This window comes from Alternaria ethzedia (genome assembly GCF_023757985.1).
Source record: "Alternaria ethzedia strain BMP 0044 chromosome Unknown scaffold_36, whole genome shotgun sequence".
NCBI lineage: Eukaryota > Fungi > Ascomycota > Dothideomycetes > Pleosporales > Pleosporaceae > Alternaria > Alternaria ethzedia.
The window spans coordinates 33727-56772 of NW_026056229.1; the positions used below are offsets into that span (position 1 = coordinate 33727).

The 23046-nt window shown below is 52.9% G+C and overlaps 10 protein-coding genes across 10 annotated transcripts; 6 read left to right on the forward strand and 4 right to left on the reverse strand.

Annotated features, from left to right (window-relative positions):
- Window positions 1–154: 154 nt before the first annotated feature.
- On the reverse strand, window positions 155–431 carry J4E87_009510 (uncharacterized protein; the record flags this gene model as incomplete). The annotated part of the gene is made up of 2 exons (XM_049381086.1): window positions 155–292; window positions 372–431. 2 exons carry the CDS (start codon window positions 429–431, stop codon window positions 155–157), a joined length of 198 nt encoding a protein of 65 aa, XP_049229112.1.
- A 60-nt stretch (window positions 432–491) lies between these two features.
- J4E87_009511 (uncharacterized protein) lies at window positions 492–2428 on the forward strand (the record flags this gene model as incomplete). Its single annotated transcript, XM_049381087.1, has 2 exons — window positions 492–499; window positions 559–2428. The coding sequence occupies 2 exons, from the start codon at window positions 492–494 to the stop codon at window positions 2426–2428; spliced, it is 1878 nt and encodes a 625-aa protein (XP_049229113.1).
- Window positions 2429–2850: 422 nt separating this feature from the next.
- Window positions 2851–3718, reverse strand: J4E87_009512 (uncharacterized protein; the record flags this gene model as incomplete). The annotated part of the gene is made up of 3 exons (XM_049381088.1): window positions 2851–3053; window positions 3111–3404; window positions 3493–3718. The coding sequence occupies 3 exons, from the start codon at window positions 3716–3718 to the stop codon at window positions 2851–2853; spliced, it is 723 nt and encodes a 240-aa protein (XP_049229114.1).
- An 883-nt stretch (window positions 3719–4601) lies between these two features.
- On the forward strand, window positions 4602–5261 carry J4E87_009513 (uncharacterized protein; the record flags this gene model as incomplete). The annotated part of the gene is made up of 1 exon (XM_049381089.1): window positions 4602–5261. One exon carries the CDS (start codon window positions 4602–4604, stop codon window positions 5259–5261), a length of 660 nt encoding a protein of 219 aa, XP_049229115.1.
- Window positions 5262–5600: 339 nt separating this feature from the next.
- Window positions 5601–6079, reverse strand: J4E87_009514 (uncharacterized protein; the record flags this gene model as incomplete). The annotated part of the gene is made up of 2 exons (XM_049381090.1): window positions 5601–5813; window positions 5888–6079. 2 exons carry the CDS (start codon window positions 6077–6079, stop codon window positions 5601–5603), a joined length of 405 nt encoding a protein of 134 aa, XP_049229116.1.
- Window positions 6080–6267: 188 nt separating this feature from the next.
- On the forward strand, window positions 6268–9246 carry J4E87_009515 (uncharacterized protein; the record flags this gene model as incomplete). Its single annotated transcript, XM_049381091.1, has 1 exon — window positions 6268–9246. One exon carries the CDS (start codon window positions 6268–6270, stop codon window positions 9244–9246), a length of 2979 nt encoding a protein of 992 aa, XP_049229117.1.
- A 566-nt stretch (window positions 9247–9812) lies between these two features.
- J4E87_009516 (uncharacterized protein) lies at window positions 9813–12246 on the forward strand (the record flags this gene model as incomplete). The annotated part of the gene is made up of 3 exons (XM_049381092.1): window positions 9813–11925; window positions 12024–12112; window positions 12235–12246. 3 exons carry the CDS (start codon window positions 9813–9815, stop codon window positions 12244–12246), a joined length of 2214 nt encoding a protein of 737 aa, XP_049229118.1.
- A 562-nt stretch (window positions 12247–12808) lies between these two features.
- On the reverse strand, window positions 12809–14186 carry J4E87_009517 (uncharacterized protein; the record flags this gene model as incomplete). Its single annotated transcript, XM_049381093.1, has 3 exons — window positions 12809–13651; window positions 13701–13784; window positions 13836–14186. 3 exons carry the CDS (start codon window positions 14184–14186, stop codon window positions 12809–12811), a joined length of 1278 nt encoding a protein of 425 aa, XP_049229119.1.
- Window positions 14187–19470: 5284 nt separating this feature from the next.
- Window positions 19471–21341, forward strand: J4E87_009518 (uncharacterized protein; the record flags this gene model as incomplete). The annotated part of the gene is made up of 3 exons (XM_049381094.1): window positions 19471–19474; window positions 19642–19707; window positions 19759–21341. 3 exons carry the CDS (start codon window positions 19471–19473, stop codon window positions 21339–21341), a joined length of 1653 nt encoding a protein of 550 aa, XP_049229120.1.
- A 775-nt stretch (window positions 21342–22116) lies between these two features.
- J4E87_009519 (uncharacterized protein) lies at window positions 22117–23046 on the forward strand (the record flags this gene model as incomplete). The annotated part of the gene is made up of 1 exon (XM_049381095.1): window positions 22117–23046. The coding sequence occupies one exon, from the start codon at window positions 22117–22119 to the stop codon at window positions 23044–23046; it is 930 nt and encodes a 309-aa protein (XP_049229121.1).

The window sequence follows — 23046 nt, forward strand, 5'->3', positions numbered from 1 at the left end:
CCAATACTCAGCGACTCTGGTATGAAACAATATCAACTGATGGACATGAGAGCCCTTTCGCTGACAATATTAGACTGCCACGCCAACTCTTACTGGATCACGCATTGTCTTTACCGACTCACCCAGCCCCAACGACGGGGTCGATGTCATACTTTCAGATGAACTGCGCGGCAAAGTCGAAAGCGCTCTGGAAAGCGCCTGCGTCGACCTTGATGATGTATGCTTTGAGAGTATCAAAGACATTCTCGTCAGCCCGAATACCGAACTGGAAACACGTCAAGTAGAAGAGCTGCTGTATGGAGTAGGAGCAGCGGTTGCAGTCTTCTTTGCTTATATCATACCGGTGACCTCCAACTCATCGAAAGGTGTACCCGTAGCTCTCCATGCCCCTGCTCATCAACTGGGACCAGCAGCTTCCGCAGCGCAAGCATCCACGGTTGCTATAGCCACTGCATCTGACGCGCCAATCATTACAATCACGCGGAAACCCGATGCAACTGTAACCACAGCGTAAGCATGTAATTCCTCTCTTCACTTCATTGAACTAAACGTGCGCAGCACCGATGCACCCCATCAGACCATGTTCACCAATTCGGCAAACAATGATTCCCCTGGCGACATTGAAATCTACATCCCGGAGGCTCTTGGAAAGCGAATGACAGAATTGATCGACAGAAGTCAGCAATGTACTATTGATGACAAATCCTCATCATCACGAAGAGCTCGTAGTCTGGACTTCAGTGAGCAGCTCACCGGAGTGATTTGCTCCACTAAGCAAGTACTCCTCAATGCCTCGCCAGGTGCCGCCTTCGAAGCTCTTGACTCATTGGGGGCGGTGACAACCGAGATTCCTACCTGGATACAGCCAGATGTGCAAGAAGCAATGGAGTTTGTAATGAATATGGCGAAAGAGATGTCCGACCAGATTATGTTGTATGCGCACGAAGCGACGCTTATAGCACTATTTGTCTTCATGGTGAACTACCAACGGTCAGTTACTGGGAGCCCCATATCCCCGTCCATCCGCATCCCCGGTAGTGAGCTCAAGGAGATGGTGAAAGTTTCACTGACGCCCTCGATCACGTCGTTTACCCCGACGTCGTCGATGACCTCTACTGTCAGTAGCTCGAGCTCATCCAGCACACAAGAATGCTCAGCATTTTGCAGCATGATTGGTCAGATCAAGAGATGCACAACACAATGTCCGAAAATGACCGATTTGCCGACTGCCACACCAACTGAATACGCTGTGAGAACGATGACAGTGGAGCCCTGGATCGTTCCGTACCAGCCGCAGATCCCCATCAAAGATGTATTCAGCTTCTGTATGCCCAACGAGGACACTAAGTTTCCGGTTTCGGAGTTCAACGTCACTTACGCCGACTTCTGTGAGAAGGCCGACGGCTCGACCGAAGACGTTACCTGGATGGTCAATGCGAAAGGAGAACAATCGCAGCTGAATCGTCGACGCTTCTGGAGACGAGACGCCTCTGACGATTTTAGCGACTACAAGTTCGCCTTGTGGTGGAGACCCAAGACTGGAGACAACGCTACCGACTGTCAATTTTCATGTGAAGAGGCCTTCCAAGGCCTGACGGAGAGGGATTCGTGTTCAGTAGGCGATGGCAACAAGTTCTTGGCGGGAAGCGGAGGTATCGACATCGGCTGTGGCACATACTCCTTCACCGCGCATCATCAAATCGACTCCACAGTCAAGTGTCTGAACCACCCACTCGACGCACCGAAGAACGACAAGACCGCCTCCGGAGGAGTAAGTGTCGAGTCAGCCATCCAAACCTGGTGCAGCGACAACGACGGCCACCAATTCAGTTCCAACGCCAAATCCGACAACGTATACTGGCGCTGGGGCATCACCCAACTCGACGTACCCAATCGGCGCTCATTCTGGCTGCGCGCTAAGCCAAACGGCAACAACCAACAAGCTTCGTTTGTGAAAGACGAATGCATCGCCGCACTCACCAACGGCCTGAGCACCTGCGACCCCGACTCCGACAACACCCACGGCTTCACGGCCACCGTCGGCACCATCGACTACAGCGTCGACCTCAGCGGCGTCACGCAGCTCGACAACCCTCCCTGGAACGAACACCCAGCCTTCCCCGCGCCAGAATTTCTGACCGCCAAGGACAGCAACAAGCCTTATACAACTCAATGTTGGGATCCGAAAACAACCTTTACCAACCGTAAACTCGCCCCAGACGACATCGAAAAGGCGATCAGCGCATGGTGTAAAGACGGGACTACGATCGACGGATTCGGCAACAACGCCGATGGCTTCATGTATCCCCCAGAAGGCGAGACGCCTTTCTACCCGAACGATCATACGCCCATGCATATGCGTATGAATGTGGCGACGGTGGAGACAGGGGAGAAGGAACCATACGGGGACATGAAGTGGTGCGAGTAAGTCTTGATCTTTACCTTTGTGTATGTTTCAGCGATGCTAATTGTTGTGGCAGAGGCTACAACTGGAAATTGAATGAAGATGATTGTCGGTATGCGGTTCGCAAACTGATCAAAGAGTGTAATACTATTAAGAACAAGTTTAATGCTGGGAGATACACGTATCGGTGCGTCACTTATTCGGTGACTGATACCAATGATCCGAGGTGAGGGTTGAAATCTAGTGGCTCTCAGCACTTTAAGCGCCATAATGCAGGGGGTTTTGGGTGGGGAGTTGGCGGGTACGAGAGTCTCGTACCCGCAAGCAATGAGCTTGGAAGGGCTTGTTCGCATTCTGTATAGTGCTGTAGCTCTACGATCTTATGTCTTCTTATACATATCGTCGTTTCTCATCATCTGAATGCCTTGCCCTCATCCACGCCCCGCTCATTCATACGGTCTCATAAGCTCATTGCCAGCCACAGACTCGGCAAAGTTCTCCAACGCCGTAGTATGGCACCAAGGCTTCAATCTAATCTCCTTCAAAATGGTGCTCGAGAAACATCCCGACCAGCCCATTCGAGGCAGTCGCGCCGTCACCGATTCGATAACCTCCCGGCCTACAAGATGTGGTTGTAGTCCCATGTTATCTGAGTAATGTCAGTCGGTCGACTATCCAGAATACTATCAGCACAAGCATGGCTTACCAAACTCAGTAGCAATCTGAATCATCTGCACCATCGCACTGACCGTGCCTGTCTCACCGGGATCCTGGTGGCGGATGATGGCCTCTGCAACGCTTTCGGCTTGGATTTTGTGAGCGCCGAACTCTTGCAACTTTTTCAAAGCGAGGAGGCCGCCTTGGAACTCGAAGGACATGTGCGTGTTGGACATGTTCTCGTCGGTCGTGCCGATGTCGTGGAATAGGCAGGTTAGTGCCCAGGTTTCGAAGAAGTCCTTAGAATGGTATTCCGGGAAGTAATGTTGGATGATGTAGATACCTGTCGTACAGTGTTAGTAGACCTGAAGGGTTTATAGTTGTTTCCATCATCGTGGCGATGCGGAGCATTGGTGTCGAAGAGTACTTACCGTAGCAGAATACTCTCATGCTGTGATTGTAGGTCTCTTTCGAAAGGTGTTGCTGTGCATAATCACGCGCCTTGTCTGTCACGTCGGTTACAGGCCAGGCGTCCATGGGGTCTGAGTAGAACTCATTGTTCATCCCAGCAACCTCTTCGGCAGATGGGACGTTGGAACGGTTCCTTGGGACGGCGATCCAGCCAAAGTTCTCTGGTGTCCATATTCCATGAGACATGTTGGATGCTTCGAATAGAGTAGTGCTCTTGAGAAAAGTTGCAAGTGAGAAGAGCGGATTGGGTTTGAAGTTTGAAGTTGTGATGGCGCGACTTTAAGTACACTTGCTGTATGTAGATGCGCCTTTCGTCCTAGATAGGTTAGACTTGACAAGACCTCATCCAGGCGAAGCCTGCCGGGTAAGCGCAACACACATGTGCATCAGCGAATGACCTTTAGCTCTACATGCTGACGTTGTTTGACAAATTTTCGTCACTCTGGAATTTGTTTTACCATTAGCAATTATTGCATCATGTACGTCATGTTTATCTCCGACGACGGTGACGATCAATGATTAGAGGATCAAGTGCGCCTGGCTGTGTGAGCAGCGGATGTGCCCGGTATAAAGTCAACAAGCTGTAGGCTTGAGCCCATATTCAAACTGATAGACTTGAGGAAAGAATAGCAAGCCCTCGTTGGACGATATTGAAGATGAAATGAAGCATTGACATGATGGGTTGTTGGATCACTTTATCGATAAGAGATGACTAAGAAATGATGATGGCCGAGGCCGCAGATCTAAAGTTTTGGTGACATCAACGTGCACCGCGTCTCGCAGGCACGAACAAGCTTCAATTGTCGTTATGAAGCCACAACTCACAGCCAGAGCAGTGCGCTCAATACAGCGAGGATTGCCACAAACCTCATCATGTCGAACAGCAACCAAGCAATCCCAATTCCGAATACCTCCAGCAAGCTCGCGATGCATATCGACTACCGCCCCCAAACACCATAACCCAACACCCAACTCCACCTCCACCGTCGACCCAACAGAAGTATCTCACTTCAACGCACTCGCATCATCATGGTGGGACCCCCACGGCCCCTCCCGCCTCCTCCACCTCATGAACCCGCTCCGCCACGACTTCATAACTTCATGCCGCTCTTCGACGTCCCCACCAAACCCGTCCGAGAAACTACGATACTTGGACATTGGCTGCGGCGGCGGCATCTTCGCTGAATCAGCCGCGCGCCTACCCACCACCACCTCCGTCACAGCAATCGATCCCACACCACAAGTCCTCTCCATTGCTGAGGCGCACAAGCGACGCGACCCCACACTTACCTCGCCGGGTAAACTTACATACTTGAATACGTCTATCGAGGACCTACCGCGTCCGAAATCAGACACAGAAGCCTTCGACATCGTCACGCTGTTCGAAGTAATCGAGCACGTAAACGCGCCCGGCCCGTTCCTCGAACACGTCCTCCCGCATGTGAAGCCTGGTGGCTGGTTGATAATGAGCACGATTGCGCGGACGTGGACGAGCTGGGTAGTTACGAATGTGGTCGCAGAGGATGTTTTGGGCATCGTGCCCAAGGGGACGCATGAGTGGAGTAAATACGTCAATGAAGAGGAGTTGAGGAGCTGGTTTGCGAAGCAGCCTGGTTGGGGGAATGTCAAGTGTATGGGTGTTGTGTATGTGCCGGGTTTGGGGTGGAAGGAGGTGGCGGGGAGTCAGGATTGGGGGAATTATTTCTTTGGTGTTAGGAGAGACGGCTGAAGAGGGGGCGAAGAGGGGATGAAGAGGGGTGTGATTAAATGATGTGATGTGTAAGTGTTATGGTCAGATGGCAGCATATGATACCCAAGTAATGTACAGTATATACAACATCATAGCCGCCTGGCTTTTACGTACGCTATGCTTCCTCGAAGTCTTCATACACGGCGCTGTAGCAACGTTATGCGAAGCGCTCCGCTACGTCTGTGTTTGTCGCTATGTTGCGCATGCACTCGGTCTTCCCCATAGCATCGCGTTGTGTTCCAACGCTTCCTCGTATCATTTCCCTCTCAGGATTGGACCCGAGATATCGCAATCGCTCTTGTCCCTTCTCAGCCGTCTTCATGACTTCGTTGCAGGTCTCTCCTCGAATGGTGTCGGTATATTCCTGCCTGAGGCTACCGCTTCACTCCCTGTCTCGACGAGATCATGTCCACCAGCCAATTTCCACGCCCTCAAATAGTCTTCGCCGGTGAATCGCTTTTCGTAGTTCTCTGCCTTGCCGACGTCGAGTCCTCGCACCTTTTCTAGACTGGAGTCTACGAAGGGTGTCAACTATGCAGATGTTAGCATTAGATCTCTACAATGTCTTCCCAGCTGTCGCAAGCCAAACAAATCATTGTACGCACCTCAATGTTATGTGTGCCATGAAGTGGGTACACATATGTCCGTATCTTGCTCCAGTCGGGTGTGAAGTTTCCGTATCGGTTGATTGTGCCCATGGATCCCACGCGGTTTCCCTTGTAGTATTCCTTGCCGGCTTGTTTGGGTGAAAGCGGCAGGCGCCGCAGCATCTTCTGGAGAGAGGCCGTGGGTTTCATGGCGGCGGTTTAGCTGAACCCTGCCGTTGTAGCGAGCGATGCGACGATGTCGATGATGGCCGCCATCAATCTTCGAGGCGTTTGCGGAGTTTGGAGCGGAGGTGGGCGTGGCCCGTGCGTCAAAAAAGTGCAAACCCAGAAGTTCTGCAGGTCGCTCCGCCGCGTTGCCTCTCAACCACAACGCCAAAATGCCGCCCCGAGTAGCACGCAGCTCGATTCAGAGCGCTGGCACTTCAAGCAAAGGCAATGCGAAGTCGCGAAACCCCAAGAAAGCGCAGAAGCGCGCCCTCGATGCCTTCTCCATCGCCCAGTACGAGAATCCAGACGATGCGAAAGTGCGCAAGAACCGCTTAGGCGAATTCGACCCCGCCTTCAACCGGAAGCGCGCGCGCGATGACGACGAAGAGGACGACGAGGATGAGGACGAGGACGACGGGCCCAAACGGCGCAAGAAGAGGTCTGGTGACGAGAGCTACGACGAAGGAAGCGACTCCGAGGGCAACACCTGGCAGATGGGCCACGTTGAAGACGACGACGATGATGAGAGTATCGACTCGGACGAGGCGTTCGGCGAGAGCGACGAAGAACGCTTCGAAGGCTACACGTTCAGAGGCAGTTCCAAGAACCACAAGGGAAAGGCCAAGAAGTCGAAACGAGAGCAAGACATGATGGACGAAGATGGCGACATCGATCTCGACGAGGGCGACAGTGCAGACGGAGAGAAGGAAGACGAGGACGATCTTGGCGAAGATGCTATCGATCTAGCTACTGCCTTGGATCAATACGAGGAGGATGAGGCTGAGGAGCGAAGAGAAAAAGAGAAGAAGAAGAAGGCCTCCGCATTCGACGATAGCGACTCACAACCAAGCGAAGGTGAGGACCCCGCAGCGGATGGCGCATCCGACCTCTCGTCCGACGAAGAAGATGAGGATGACCGCCAGGCGCAATTGCAGAACTTGATCTCTTCGTTGGCTTCACGGGAGGATGATAAACCCAAGGGCAGGAGAGTGGATGTTCATGAGTCGGCTGCACCGGACGAGTTTGGTGTCTCCCGCAAAGTCGATCTCCTCAGCTTTAAGCCCAAGGTTGCCGACGCGGAGAAAAGGAAGGCGCTCAAGCTACTGCAAGACGACAAATCCTCAAAACGAAACGACATTGCTAGGAAACTAGACGCGCCTTTACCGAAGCGACAGCAAGACAAGCTCGACCGCGCCGCGGCCAACGCCAAAGCGAACGAGACTCTTGAGAGGTGGACCGACACTATCAAGCAAAACCGCCGCGCCGATCATCTGATGTTCCCTCTACAGAACCCTACCGGAGGCGACATGGGTGAGAAGACACTCCTTCCCACAACGACCGCCGCACCTACGAACGATCTCGAAAGCACGATTCAGTCCATCCTCCAGCAGAGCGGGCTGTCGAACGGCAAGGAAGACGAGGAGAAGATACAGAAGTGGGAAGAGCTCCAGACGAACAAACTACCAGTTGAGGAGGTTCTCAGGCGACGCGCTGAACTGCGAATGCAACGAGAGCTATTGTTCCGTGAAGAAGTTCGCGCCAAGCGCATCAAGAAGATCAAGAGCAAGTCTTATCGGCGAGTACATCGTAGGGAGCGCGAGAAGCTGCTGGAGAAGGAACGTGAGCAACTCAAGGCCGATGGCGTTGATCTGTCTGAGGAAGAGCGCGAATATAACGATCGCCGGAGAGCAGAGGAACGTATGGGTGCTAAGCATCGCGAGAGCAAGTGGGCCAAGGGCATCAAGGCTACTGGAAGAGCGAACTGGGACCAAGACGCGCTCGATGGTGTGACTGAGATGGCCAGACGGAACGAGGAGCTTCGTCGGAGAGTTGAGGGCAAGACCGTCCGTGATGACGATGAGGAAGCATCTGATGTGCCAAGCGAGGAGGAAGAGAGCGACGATGACGACGACCAATCGGACAACAACGCACTACAACAATCTCTCGGCAAGCTCAAGTCGAACCCCTTCTCGACTAAGGAGTCTAAGCTGGGTCAGATGGCCTTTATGCAGAAGTCCGAGGCTGCAAAGCGCGCACAGAACGACGAAGCTGTTGAAGCCCTAAGACGCGAGCTTGCAGGTGAAGACAGCGATAACGCCGAAATCGATGAGAATGCTACCAAGGCAGGACGGAGAAGATACGGTCCCAACGCCGACGTGTCAGCTCCGGCTATACAGATCAACCGCAGCGAGTTCGAGGAGCACGAAGGTTCCGACGCAGAGAACGAAAACAACCTGACTGCGGAAGGCGGAGAGTCTGTTGCGGACGCAGCATCAGCTAGAAAGCCCGCCAAAAGGAACGGCTTAAGCGGGCTCTCGAATGGTGCTCGCAAAGAGCGCAAGGCTGCCGCACCTGTAGAGAACGGCAGCGGAGAGTCCAACCCTTTCTTGACTAAGGCGAAGAAGGAGAAGAAAGCCACAACAGAGCCTGACCTCTTCCCAGCCACAAGTAGCACGACAACCGCTACGCAGGCTAAGGCCGTCGCTCCCAAGCCTACGCCCAAAGCCAAGCCTCAAAAGAAGTCGAAACAAGCGGCCAAACCTCAAGAGACCAGGGTCGACGACTTCTTGAAGCAACGCGTCACCACGGCCGATGACGATGGTTGGGCGACTGTCATTGGTGGCCAAGAAGACGAGGACATGGACGAGCAAGGCATCGAAGACGAAGGTATCGATCTTGACGTTGTCATGCGCAACCAAGCTCTCACGGCGAAGGGCTTCGCCGGTGATGACGTCGAAGCTGACTTCGACGCCGAAAAGAAAGCTACCATCGCAGATGAAGAAGCAACAGAAGAAGTTTCTATCCTCCCTGGCTGGGGCTCCTGGACCGGTGACGGCATGTCCAAGGCCGAGAAGAAGCGTAACCTCGGCGCCAAAACGGTCACCAAGAAGCCCGGTATCGATGCCGATAGGCGGAAGGACAGGAAAATGGATAAGGTCATCATCAATGAGAAGAGGCAGAAGCCTAACGTCAAGTATATGGCTAGCCAGCTACCATTCCCGTTCGAGAACAGGGAACAGTATGAGAGGAGTTTGCGCGTGCCGAAGGGCAAGGAGTGGGTCACGAAGAAGACGCATCAAGACGTTACGAGGCCGAGGGTTATTGTTAAGCAGGGCGTTATTGCGCCACTGCGGAAACCGCTGGTGTGAGCGGACGGTATTAGGCAAAGGTTCGCTTGCCTTACAATGGAAGCGGATCGATTTTTCAATCTTACTTGTCTGTCATGTGCTGGCAGTCACTTCTGCAAGCCACGTGGAAAAGCTCCTCCTTCCACTGACACCGTGACTTTCCCCTCCTTCCACATTTCCTTACAGAGCCACATGGTACGATCCACCACTGCACGTCATTTTCCCCTTGTATTCCTTCTTTCTACTCAGTGATACATCGTACATTCCTTCGCAATGCCGCCGTGGTGCGACCGTTTGACCGCGCAAATGCGCAAACCTCGTGGTATTGAGCAAACTGGCCAGGCGTCACTTCCCAACCCTCACTGCGCCCATCGCGACAGTAACACCAGACAATGGGTCTTTCGCAGCCTGCAGACCGCACCCTGCAACCTAAACCGATATACCCGCTACCCACCTACTTGTCTATCAGCTGTATTGATACGCGATCACTATCACGCCTAGGAGCATATACGGAGAAGACTGGCACGCAGTTCACATCGAGCATTCGGCTCAGGTAGCTCCCTTTTCAACCCCCTAAGATAGCGTCGATGGGACCATCGCAATCCCGCGTCGGCGACCCCCGACCGGTTTCGAAGTCATCGAAATCTAGCAAGAAAGATAGTTGGTTCGGGACATTGCGCGAGACACGTAAAGGCATCAAGACCTCGCTAGGCTACAACGGCTCGGCCGTTCCCGACGAGATACCTCCCGATAACATCTTCACGCCTATACAGCAAGACAGCATTCTTCCGCAGATACCGATCGGCCGGCATCACCCAGTCCCTAGAACGGGGGTGGAGGATGACGACAAGACGACTCTGCACACGAACAAGTTCTACGCCAATGCATTTCTGGGTCAGCAGAACCAGCCTATTTGGACACATCCCTACTCGATATGGTGGGGCAAGTCGGCATCGGATGTGGGAACGGTGCAAACATGGGGCATGTGCGTGAGCCATATTGAGGAGAAGGATTTGGTCTTCGAACCGGGACATCCTGCGAAGGGCTATATCAATCCGCTACACAAACAGCATCTCATCCTCAGTGCCGTCGAACTCGATGCTCGGACAACCCTTACCACGGACACGCATCTCCCTTTCTCCGTCAACATCAACCTCAACGCGCATTCCACACCTAAAGAACCTAAAATTATCTTCCCTGTTGTTCAAGGCATGAGCTTCGTCACAGCTGGATATCGAGATGCAACGCCTATGATACAGACTGGCGGTCGCGGCTTCGTAGACGTGGTGGGACCGATTATCATGGGCCGCACAGTAAAGTATCGTCTGAAAGACAAGGACGGAGCGTGCTGGGCCATGTACATCAATCCAGTAGCGAGTCTCGACTACGACGCCACGAAGTTCGCCAGAATCAACGCCAACACGCTCGTCGGCCCGCCAGCCTTCAAAGGCACGATTCAAGTGGCAAAGAACCCACTCGGCGCAGAGGGAGAAGCCATGTACGACCGAGCCTGCGGAGCATTCGTATGCGAAGCCAGACTCACCGCCGTAGTACCCGACGGCAAAGGCATCTACACGTTCCGATACACGAAGATCGGCCACTCACCCTTACTCATGTTCGCCCTACCGCACCACATCCAATCCCTCGACCCCGAGATGCGAAACCAGATAACCAACCTGCGCCTGCGCACCACCACCAAAGGCATAGCAACAGCCATCTGGGCCGAAAAGCTCACCTTCATCGAACCCGCCATCCCCCTAACCATGCACTTCGGCCCCTGGAACCCCACCATGAGCGCAAACGCCAAAGTGCGTTATCCCCCCGAAGTCCTCGCCTTCATCGCCGCCGTCGCAGAACGCGACCTCCGCCGCGCAATGACCGAGCGCATACCCCAAGACTCCATGTACTTTGCCGGCAAAGCGCTCTCGAAATTCGCAACCATCGTCTGGGTCATCAAAGACGTGTTGAACCACGAAGCCATCGCAAACGCGGGCCTCGACAAGTTAAAACAGGAATTCGCGCGGTATGTTGAAAATCAACAGCGTAATCCGCTTTACTACGACGACAGCTGGAAAGGCGTCGTTTCCGCTGCTGGCTTCACGGATCCGAATGCCGATTTCGGGAATACGTATTACAATGACCATCACTTCCACTACGCATATTTTGTTTACACGGCCGCTGTGATCGGGTATTTGGATCCGGAGTGGTTGGGCCAAGGGGATAACAAGGCGTGGACGAATATGTTGGTGAAGGACTACGCGGAGAGTGATTACAACGGCCGGGACTACCCTTTTCAACGCGCGTTTGACTGGTGGCATGGACATAGTTGGGCGAAGGGGTTGTTCGAGAGTGCGGATGGGAAGGATATGGAGAGTACGGGGGAAGATGCGTTTTCTTGCTATGCGGTTAAGATGTGGGGGAGAGTTAGTGGGGATGCGAATATGGAGAAGAGGGGTATGCATCCCGTTCAGCCTGTTAAGACCAAAGAGGATGAATGTATGATGGGTGAGCTGACAGAGAAATCAGGAAACCTCCAACTCGCCATCCAAGCCCGCTGCTTCAATTCCTACATGTACATCCGCTCCAACAACACAAACCACCCAAACCGCTACACGCAGAATAAAGTCGCAGGCATCCTGTTTGAGAATAAAATCGATCACGCGAGTACGTATGCCCGTCATAGTACCTTTTGCTGTTGCTGTAAGGCCCATCACCACATCCGCACATATACACATACACAACAAGAACCCCCTCCGCCTCCCCGTCTAACCCCACTGTTGGCTAACACACTCAAACAGCGTACTTCGGTCTCGAAACCTCACTCATCCACGGCATCCACATCGTCCCTATTTCGCCGTGCACCTCGCTGATCCGGCCGCGGGGGTTTGTAAGAGAAGAGTGGGATACGTTTTTCACGGAAGGGCGGGCGAATGTAGAAGGAGGGTGGCGCGGGATTTTGTATGCAAATCTTGCGTTGATTGACCCGAGAGCGAGTTACTCGTTTTTCAGGGATGGGATTGATGGGTTTTGGGATGAGAGGTGGATTGATGGCGGGGCGTCGAGGACGTGGTATCTGGTTTGGGCGGCGGCTTGGGGGGAGTTTGCTAAGGCGGGAAGGTGAGGGAGTCATGATGTGATGGGGATGGTGATGAGGTGAGTTGTTGTATGACCTGAACATGTGTTATCCACGGCGACAAGAGCATTCAAATATTTCTTGACAGTTCATTTGATCCTACATATACAAATGCTCCCTTCCTTCCACCTTACCAACATGAGGTCCGTGCCAAGCTCAGACCACATTCGATCGTCAAGCCACACTCCACTTTTCGGCAGCCGATCGTTCCGATGCACTGCCACAAGTAGATAAAACGCCAAGAACAGCTGCACCGCCCCACAGATACTCATACAAGGAGACTAAGGAACCAAGGAAATGCAGTAGCAAATAGGAAAACAAAGAGGCCCTTCCGTTCTGTAGTCTTGTGCCAAGATATATTAGAGCAGAACATAGATTGTACAAAGGAAATGGATTTCATCGCGCCGCTCAGCGAACGCGAATCGATCGCAGCTAGCACGCTTGCACGCTCTAGGTGGCGGCGAAGAAGCGCTTGACAACATCGACGGTGATGTCGCCGGCTGCGTTGTCGGGGTAGATGTAGAACGCAAGTGCGATTATGGCGTAGATACCAATGCACATGGCGCCCTCGAGGTAGTTGCTCTTTCCGTCCTGGATCAGGTAGTTGACGATCAAGACAGAGATGAAGAAGATCATTGTCTCGAAGCCCTGGAAGTGGAGAGTCATGGGCTGTCCCATGATCCAGCCGAGGATGACAAGGAAGGGAGTGACGAAGAGAGCGATCTGCATGGAGGATCCGATAGCGACGTTGATAGCGAGGTCCATCTTGCCCTTGTATGCGACGATGACGGCGGTGACGTGCTCGGCGGCGTTTCCGACAATCGGGATCAAGACCAAACCAACGAATGTTTTGCTGATGTGTGCGGATTCCACAATCGAGTCGATGCTATCAACGAGGAACTCGGCGCAAATAGCGACAAGGACGGTAACGATGACAAGGGCAACACCGGCAGCAACAGGCGACAAGATCTGGGCTTCCTCCTCCTCGCCGCCTCCCTCTTGGTTCTCGACATCAGCGAAGAGGCTGTGGTGGGAGTAGAGCTGGAAGTAGAGGTATAGGATGTAGAGGATGAGCAGGATGATGGCAGTGCCGTGGGAGAGGACCAGGATGTTCTTGTCAGTCTCGAGGTTGTCCTTCTTGTTGTCACCGTGCATGACAGCGTAGAGGGTGGCGGGGATGATGAGCGAGGCGGATGCGACGGCCATGAGCGAAGACATGGTAGATGCGACGGTCTCGTTGAATCGGCTCTCGTGTTGAGTCAGGCCCGCGGCGAGGAAGCAGCATCCGAGCACCTGGTCACAGTCAGCGCTGAAGTATGAGTAATGGAGCAGCTTGACTCACAAGAAGGATGTTGGACAGAATGCTGCCCAGCATACTGGCCTGGACAATTCGGATTTCGCCCTGCTTGAGCGCAACAATAGAGACCTGTTGCGGTTAGTCAATGTTGCAGCGCAATGGATGCGCGCGGAAACTTACAATGAGTTCGACGGCATTTCCAAATGTCGCATTCATCAAACCACCAAGAGTTTGGCCAAGCTTAGCGGATAGCTCCTCAGTCGCGAAACTCAGGAGTGCGGCAAGAGGGATAATAGCGATGAAGTTGAGGACGAAGACGACGGTAGGGTTCCAGTGCAATGCGCCGGCGATGATGCCGAGCGGCACGAAGACGAGGAAGACGTTGACGTAGTTGCTGGCGAGTGTCGCGTAGATCAAATGCAAGACATGCTTGGGCATAGTCTTGACGCGCGACTCGTCTTCATAATTCTGGGTGCGCCCGATGAGCGGGGTGTGCTCATCGTGGAGCCGGCCGTTGGCGGGCTGGGGCATGGCTTGCTGCTGGTGACGGTGATAACTCTGTGCTCGACCGTGACGGTGGAAAGACTGCTTTATGTTTTCTGCCAAGGGCACAGGTTAGCGATATATAATTCGTGGGCCGAGTGCGCGATGAAGGTTGATGATGGTGCTGTGCTGCGCCCCGGTCGGTCGGTCGGCGGCGATGGAGGTTTGGTTAGGAAAGCCGAACAACGATGGTGTTGTAGGGTCGATCCAAATACCAAGGCTGCGCGAAGCGACTACGACAAGGCCGGCTAACTGCCGCGTGCGGGAAAATGAATCAAAAGGGCCATTGTTACTCACTCATTGCTGTTCGGGAGAAGAGTCAGATGCGCACGGCGCGGGAAAGCTAGCAGTATATGACTTGTCGAAGCCAAGCTCGCTGGTCTGGTAGGTAGCTGCCGAATGCACACCCTGCGATTGGCGGAATGGAGACTAAAAGAATTGGCAAATGCTTTGAGGTTGTGTCTTCGCAGCGAAGGCCCGGCGAAAGTGGTTAGTTATCGAGAGGGGGAGGAGGGCAGTGCTGGCTTGCTGTTTTCCTGGCCGGTTGAGATGACGAGGTGGTTGGTGAGGTAGGCTGTGTAGACGCCAAGCGGGTACCAGCGCATGGTTTAGCTCGGGAGCTGCCAGGTTGCCCAGGGGAAGTGGAGCATATCGTCACATATTTCCCTCACTAATCGCCACGCTGTCTCAGAAGCTGCAGAGACTCGAATCGCGATACTCATACCACGTTATCACCAGCCTCATGAGTTTTGAACATGTGTGCCTCGGTGCGCGCTTCAGCCAGAGCTGATGATGTCATCACCCCGTCGCGCTTGCCCGCCAAGTCCAATCTGAGTCTGGAGTGGCCCATGCACGTCAAAACAACCGCTTGCAGATCATCAAACTGGCCCACCGCCGACCGTCTAATCAAAAAAAGTTCGTTTTGAGCGCTTCACTCCGGTACGTCGCGGACTGCCAAGTGCGCGGACGAGATTCACTGATAACAACACTGCCCGCCGTGTTCGTCGCTCAATGTGAACAGCCACACCGCTTCTACGAGGTAAGCCCGAGTCTTACAGTTGACGATGTACAGCGTGGCAAGGGATACTTGGCGCGCCATATTCTCTCTACGAGGATACACCACGGAGGCACATGGCCCGAACTCCGCCTTCGTGGCTGACTGACATGGTGACCACCTCTCGTGGCGGAGTTGTGAGAAGAGTTCTTGGAGCGTTGGCAGGCGGACTTCCGAGTTCTACGTGAAAAGAACTTAAGGTCTTCGTCCATCCCTCGCTACTGAGCTTGTGGCGCACTACGTATTGCTTTGCGCGATGATGCATTCATCAATATGCAGCGTACACAGTTCATGCGACTTTGCCTTCACATCAGCGCTATCCTGCTTGCTCATGCTGTACCAAACAGAATGTATATCAAGCCGCTCCTTTTCCAGCTTGGAAGCACAACCAAAGCAAGAGTATATTGGCAGCATAGAGCTCGCGTGGCTTTAATGCCTCAAGATTACACCTGACCAGAATTACGTGAGTCACTAAAACCCCTTCCGTTTCCTCCATGCTCGGAACCGTAGCATCCGCAATACCGGAAGTGGGCCGTGCATAATCAATTCTTCATACCATATTGGTCCCGTGTTCTCGCCTGACTTTTTTTTGGATAGCATGCGGACTCTGTACGACTGGAATGCAGCGAAAGCCGCCCACAGCATTACAGAAGATGCACACATCGCAACAGCCGTGATCACAAACGCTCTGATAGAATGACCAGTACTGTTAATCTGCTGCACATTCTACGATGACTATCAGTGATAACACCCACGAGCAGGAACCAAGGTGCTTACCATTCCGTATACTGAGGATGCAAGGGAGACTGGTAAGAAGATAAATGCCAAAGCCGTCACTTGAAACTGTTAGCGTTTGCATTGGACTGTGCATGCATGTCGCCGTACGTAGCATGACTCTTTTGCTCTCACGAATACTCATTTCTGCCATATGAATACTCTTGCTTGTACCTTCCACCGCTAGGTGATCTCTGAGCTGTGACTCAGATTGTTCGAGATCTTGCAGTCGAAACGTCAAGCATTCCATGGTGTCTTTGAAAGCTGCTTGGATATCTTGGTTGCTGTAGTCGAAGTATTTTCGGAAGAAGCGTGTTATCCACCGCAGTGTAGTTCGTTGCGCGTCAACCTCCATCCTCAAATGAGTCCACGTTGTACTTGGATCAGCATACAAGGGCGCAAATCGTGCGGCGCCAAATCGATCTTTCCCTTGGATTTGTCCGTAATATTCCAATTGCACCCGAGACTGCAAGCCACCTCTGTGGATATCAAGTACATGCAAAGGCGCTGTAGATGCATGTAACTCGATGAGTGCAGCTAAGCAAACGTAAAGGAAGTTGCCCTTGCCAAAGAAGTCATTAGAGCCAATCCCAGATGTGATGAACCGCTGAACAAGCCACGTATTCTCATGTGTAGAGTCTGGGCGATTGGCAGCACTATCGATTGCTTCCGGGATATTTGATGGTCCTTTGGATGGATACATTACAGAGCTGGTGGAGATTCTGGGGTCTGAATTTGGGTCCCCAAGAAGAGAACCGTGCCCGATGAACATGATTGCTGCAGTACTTGTCAGCTAATATGACCGCCCGAGAATGTAGAATTGCGAATACCAGTTTTAGAAGAAGCTTCTGCGGGCCCAGCCTCGAGAATGCACAAAGCATTCTGTCCTACACGTAAAGCCGGAAAGCTCTTATGCCAAGGTCGAGGCAACGCACCGTGTCTTCCATAGTATGGATATTGTACACACATCTGCACGTATTCGAACCACTCAGGGCCCAGATCTAGACCAAGGCCGAGAATTTCTTCCGTTTCAGAGGCAAAGGGCATGTATCCAGCAGTCACTATGACTACTCTGTAGGCCACATCCTTATCCCGTGTTTGTAGTAGTTTTTGAAGGCCGAGGGGGGAAACAACTGTTGTTTGAGGTTTGACACCGCGTCCGTCTAAGGCGGGGAGATTTTCGGGAGCCTCTAGGCTATCCTCCTTGGACGGTTCACAGTAGTTCCATTCCATACAACGACCGTCTCCATCGAAGGTCGCTAACCACAACTCCTCCTTCCTAAGAGTTTTATTAGACTGGACAGGCCATCTCTTCAATTTTGCCACATATTCTGCGTATGACCCAAACCCGGTGTTAGCATTGGTAGTTGCGGGAGAATATGACTGAGTCGGAAGAGAATCTCCGGTGTTGTCCCCGGTTGTCATCGTGCAATGTGTTCTTCCTCTCGGCTCAAAGGTTAGATGATTCCATCCGTTGGCAGATGGTATGTTCGTAATTTCTAGAAGAAGTGTTCCATGTAAAAGTCTGGAATTGTGCGAGATTGCAGCGCGATTTTATCTTTTATCAAGTGCCCATAGGGTCGCTATCTGCAATGTGTCTGCTGAGCTGACATGCATATGCGCTTCTTTATCAGTTCTCGTCCTACCAGCTGAAGCGAGCTGAAGACCTCGCGTGTCACATCGCGATGTCGATTGGTCGGCTCAACATCCTGTGTCACGTTCTGGCCGATCGAGACCACAAATGGACAACAAGATGCAGTATCGAGCATGCGTAGACCTTGACCGGTCTCGAAAAGGAATTGCATCGGCTTCATGGTCTTCTATGTGTTGTGATACGCTTAGAAGGCTCAGGAATCCGCTGTGCCGTGTCGTGATTGTAGTCCGCAATGCGCCAATGCCCGTACCGTCCGAACGAGGCGTCGGAGGCATGACGGTCGATATACAGGGTCAGAAATTATCATACCGATACCTTTAGTGTGTGATGCGAATACGCGACAATTGCAAGCTAAGTTGGTGTGAACTTTTGTGTGATTTGGTTCGCGAAACGCAAATGAGTGTGACATCTGCCTTGCTTACCAGCGTCTTTGATAGCAGCGCTTTTGGTGTTCGACGAGTGCTTCGCATTTTCCGAATGCTGGTACTAAAGGGATAGTAGACCGTGAGTGATTTTGTGCGGCTGGAGATCTTTCGTAAGTTGCTGCGGCGTAGTGTCTGACGTAGGCCCACAGGTGCGCCGCAACTACACGGTTCGAGTGATCAACGCTACATGTGGCTGTCGCAACGATACAAATACACGTGTACGGTACAATAGGAGCGCAAAGGACGTGTTCGGTAGTCGCGACTGCCCTCAAGCGTGCCGGGTGATGCCGGCGCTTGCCCATGACGTCATCGGCAAACCTCAACCCAGCGTAGCTTCCTGTCTCTTCAACTACACTCAGTTGCCATCCTGGTGCAACGTCCGCCTACTACGCTCATGAGTGAATCTTCACGGGAGAAGCCCATAACCCTTCGTAGTTCAAGCATGCCTCAGGACCCCGCACAGCTGAAGCTGCCCGATCGCGTCCGCTCCCCATTCGAAGTTTGGGTGGACACATAAACCATGTCTTCACAGATGCTATCACGAGCGAACAGCCAACTTTGTAAAGAGCATGGATATAATCGGAAATGACAGTGGAACTTTGCCGGTACTTTGCTGCCTACCGCGAGGTAGACACCACCAATATTCGGATCGATTACATGTTTCCCATACACCTGACTTTGAAAGAAGGCCAGATTTCACGTTCACGCTAAACATGTCGCAATCATGGAATTTCAGGCTTCCATATAATCGATGGCGTCTTCAGGGAATGGCTACCGCGAGCATGACCTATGCGCTGTATGCGTCTACCGTTGGTTCCAAGGAGTCCATGGGAGAGTAGCTCTTCACAAACAGCGTCAGCAAGCCGACAGGTCTGAAGTGTCTACAGCAAACAGCAGCGCAACTGTCCTGGTGAAGTAAAGACTGTATAATAGCAAGCATGTGCTGCACAGTCCATATTCCTACTCTAGAGACCGCGTTCTGCGACTGACATAGGCTGCGCGCCAGTATAGGCGCCCTTTGCAGCCGTGATTGTATGGTCACGCGACCCATAACCCTTTTCGTGCACTCTTGGAAGGTTCTGCTCAGAATCCACTACTTCAACCTACGTCACAAAGCACGAGCCCCTTTCAAGTGTACACTTCACTACGATACGCTAACCGAGAACCGCGAAAGTTCCCAGCGACGCCTAGATCACGCGCTTGAAACTTTGATATATACAAACAACAGCTTCTACCGTCTCACCACTCGCGCGAGTCGTCAAAACATCCACCACTCTCTGTAACCCGACAAAGCTGCCGACATGGCTCACCTCGGACTACGCGCGAGTTGCCTTTCTCTTCCCGCCGCGCCGTACTTCTTTAGCAATGCGTACACTATCTTCGAGCATCCCAGCGGTCCATTTGGCGCGCGTGGTAGTCGCACTGGCGCTCTACCCCCTGCGGAGACTTATCTTCGCCAGACAGTCACCCGCTCAACCCGCGCCCCTGGACTGTCTTCTTACGCCAAGTTTCGGCGCCTAGGTTCAGTCTGGTCAGTTCCGAGCAAGACGACAGTGAGCGCTGCAACAGTCGCCTTGAAGTTGGAGCAGGAGCAGACGAAAGGTACGCCGATCTTCAGATCTAGTTAATAGGCCAAGACACTGACAGCGCCAGCACTGGACGATATTCTCAGCGCAACAAGCTTTCTGCGTTCGACTCCCCTCGCATCCACCACCCTTGTGGCCCCCACCCTTGTGGCCCAGGTTGATCGAGAAGCATGGGATCACATCTTGGTGAACCTAATTCGCATACCCCACGATAGCCTCTCCGCGACCCTTCGTGCAGTAGCGTCCGAGATCGAGCTAGCACTGGGGATGGGGGCTCTACATGTCCCGGAGCTACCCACACACTCGTCTCCTGTCAAGCTTCACACAGCTGACCAGATGAGCCGCCATAATAAGTTCAACCTCTTCTTGGATGACTTCCCCGCCGGCCGTGTCGCGGAAAAGGACTATAGCCTTCTCGCGGCCAAGCTCCTCGAGAACCCCGACTTCCCGGTCGTCCCGCCATGGCACGAAGAGTTCTATCTTCTGAGGCCTTGGTTCAACGTCGCGCTCGAACTTTCGGAAGACTACCCCTACAGCGATATCTTTGCGCATGAGATACTCCTGAGGAAAGTCTTCCCTGTTGTCAACAAGCACAAAGGAGCACCACCCGCGAAGAGGCTTCGCGCTGCTATTCACGTCGCGAGCCGCGACGCGCCCCCAGAGGCCGAGAAGATGATGCAAGCTGAATTAAACGCAGCTGCGCTTCTGGAACCTGGTCGCCTGCTGCAGGTCAAGATCGAAGATCTAGTTCCTGACGTCGCGAAGACCGAGGAAGAACACAAGGCCTTGCGCAAGATCTCTCTGAAGGAATTGAATATCCCCCGAATCCTGGAATCTGACGACCGCGGCGTCATCCTTCTTCTACAGGCCAAGATGCGCGCCATCTTGCGAAACAGCAAGCATGTTGCCGATGTGGATGATACCTGCATCTGCGACATCATCAGCGAATACAGTGATGACGAAGGAGAGCATCACTTCAATGACGCTGCCGCGCTGAAGGACATCTTTCCCCAGCGTAAGCGAGACATCGTCCTTGGTTGGGCCTCATCCATTGAGACTTCAACTATCCACGACATTACGCTTTCCAGCGCTGATCAGACGTACTGCGAGCCACTGGAGCCTATCGGCGATGCGGACGACATGACTGAAGTAGAGGGCGAGCTCCAAAAAATGAGCGAAATAACATGGGAGCTCGAAGGTTGCTCTCTCATCTTCCCCCGCGGTCACGACGGTGAGATCTTGCTTGGATATGGCTGCCAAGCAGACCAAGTGGTCTCCGAAGGCCACTTCACCAACATGATCAGTGCTGCCTCACCGTCAGAGTCAAGCTCGGATGCAAGCTCATACGAGAGCGAGGACGAGAAGGCTGCCAACCGTCGCAACTCCGACACCTCGTTGGAGAGCAATACTGCTCGGTACGACTACCAAAAGAAGCGTGTCGTGATGGCCTCGGTGAAGCATCTCAACAAGCGCCGGATCACAAATCTCCATATGGCGTACGGCATTCCGCATGGTGCGCAAGATCCAGACCAGCTGGGACATAGCATGCCTCTTGGTTTTGCGACATGCGATGAAGTCCCGGGCCTACTGGACCAGTTCAACGCGGACTACGAGGCGAAACGTCGCGAGCGTGAACATCTTGGCGAGTGAAGAGAGATTTCCAGATGGATACCATCTCACATCGGTCACTCCGGAAGTCCTCCAAGCTTTTGGGACTCTTGCCGTCTCGGAGACGAGGCCGCTGCTCAAACTTGGTCGTGGTATGGCCAGGAGCAGGTTTGCGGATCTCGCTTCATTTCTGTTATGCTGTTGTGCTGTTCTTGTCTTGTTCTTGTCTTGTTCTCGTTGCACTCTCGTTTTTCATCACGCATAGCGTGCGGCGTTTCTCTCCAGCCTTGATACCCATTTGTTTCCTTTCTTTCGGCGTCTGATATCGACTGCTCTGGAATTTGAAAGTCTGGAACCTCTCATAATTGAATCAAACTTTCTACTTACTTTTCTGCAGTCTCTTCGTGACTATACCACCTGGGCACGCGATTACACTGCTCGTCACGTGTCCTTTGTAAGCTTGCGCTCCGGTTGGTGGCCCACTCTTTTCGGCTACCTTGGTTTTCAACTCTGTCCCAGGGGTAGCTTACAAGGCATCCTCACAATGCCAGACTTGCTTACTGTGGCAGTATGAGTGACTGCCCTGCATTGGCCAATATATCGCAGGTCGACCATAGTTGCGTTGATGCAGCTTTCGTCTTCGCATATAATAACTCCCGCATTTCACAGTTGAAGTGGTTGTTTGTTCACTTCCCCTCCAAGATTTCAGACTATCTTCACCCAAGTGCATTCACCAAACCAGACACTTTCTCAACCACGCGCATACCAACATCACGCGCCTACACTTTCGAAAGCAGAACACGCATCCACCAACATCATGTCCTCTCAACTTGAAGCTTCCAAGAGTAACCAGGCCGCTCCCACCAACAAGCCTGTCATGCAAGAGCATAAGGTCGCTGTTGTGGAGCAAATCCACCCAGATAAGCCAGACCACCAAGACTGCCCAGAATTCCAGGCAGCCCGTAAGCACGAAGCCTTCTTACAACATATTCACGCCTCGCCAGCATGGATGGCTGAAATGTATTTCAGCAAGATGTCTGATCAAACACGGCAAGATTTCGACGAAACTACCGACAAGACTAAACGATACTGGGCGCAACATCCCGACCTTTTCTTGCTCCATTTTGGTAACTCTGGATCAAGCTCTGAGGCATCCAGTGAGAATCAGTCAACGCTGCCGACGCAGGTTTCGTCTGATCTTGCTGAAGATGATGGGCACGGTGGTTACAAGACATTCATCTACGCACCAACGCCGCGCCGCGAACAGCGGATCGCCGCCGACTTCGAGGACATGGTCGAACGGGCTGACTACGACCCAATTTCTTCTGCTGCCCACGAAGCTGACCACGGTGCGTCCGACAGGTCGTTGGGGCAGCCTGGCAACTACCATGCGTACCAGAGCCAGTGGCAACAACGTCTATACGCACTGTGGGGACGACATCAGAACTACACGCGGCCGAGCTTCGTTCATTGGTATCCCGAGGAGTTTACGCAGCGGTGGCAGGGTCGACAACTACCTCCGTATCAGCAAGGTCGGCCTCAACCACCACCAGGGTACTCGCAATACCATGCTGCCCAGTCGATGTATATGCCTGGGTATCATGCTCAGTACCAGCAGCAGTATGTGCCATGGCAACCAGGATTTGGTTACTACCGTCAGTCTCAATGGCCACATCATGGGGGACATCAACGCCCGCAATTCAACAGTTATGCGGATGAGATGACATGGAGGGGCTTCGCACGCTGA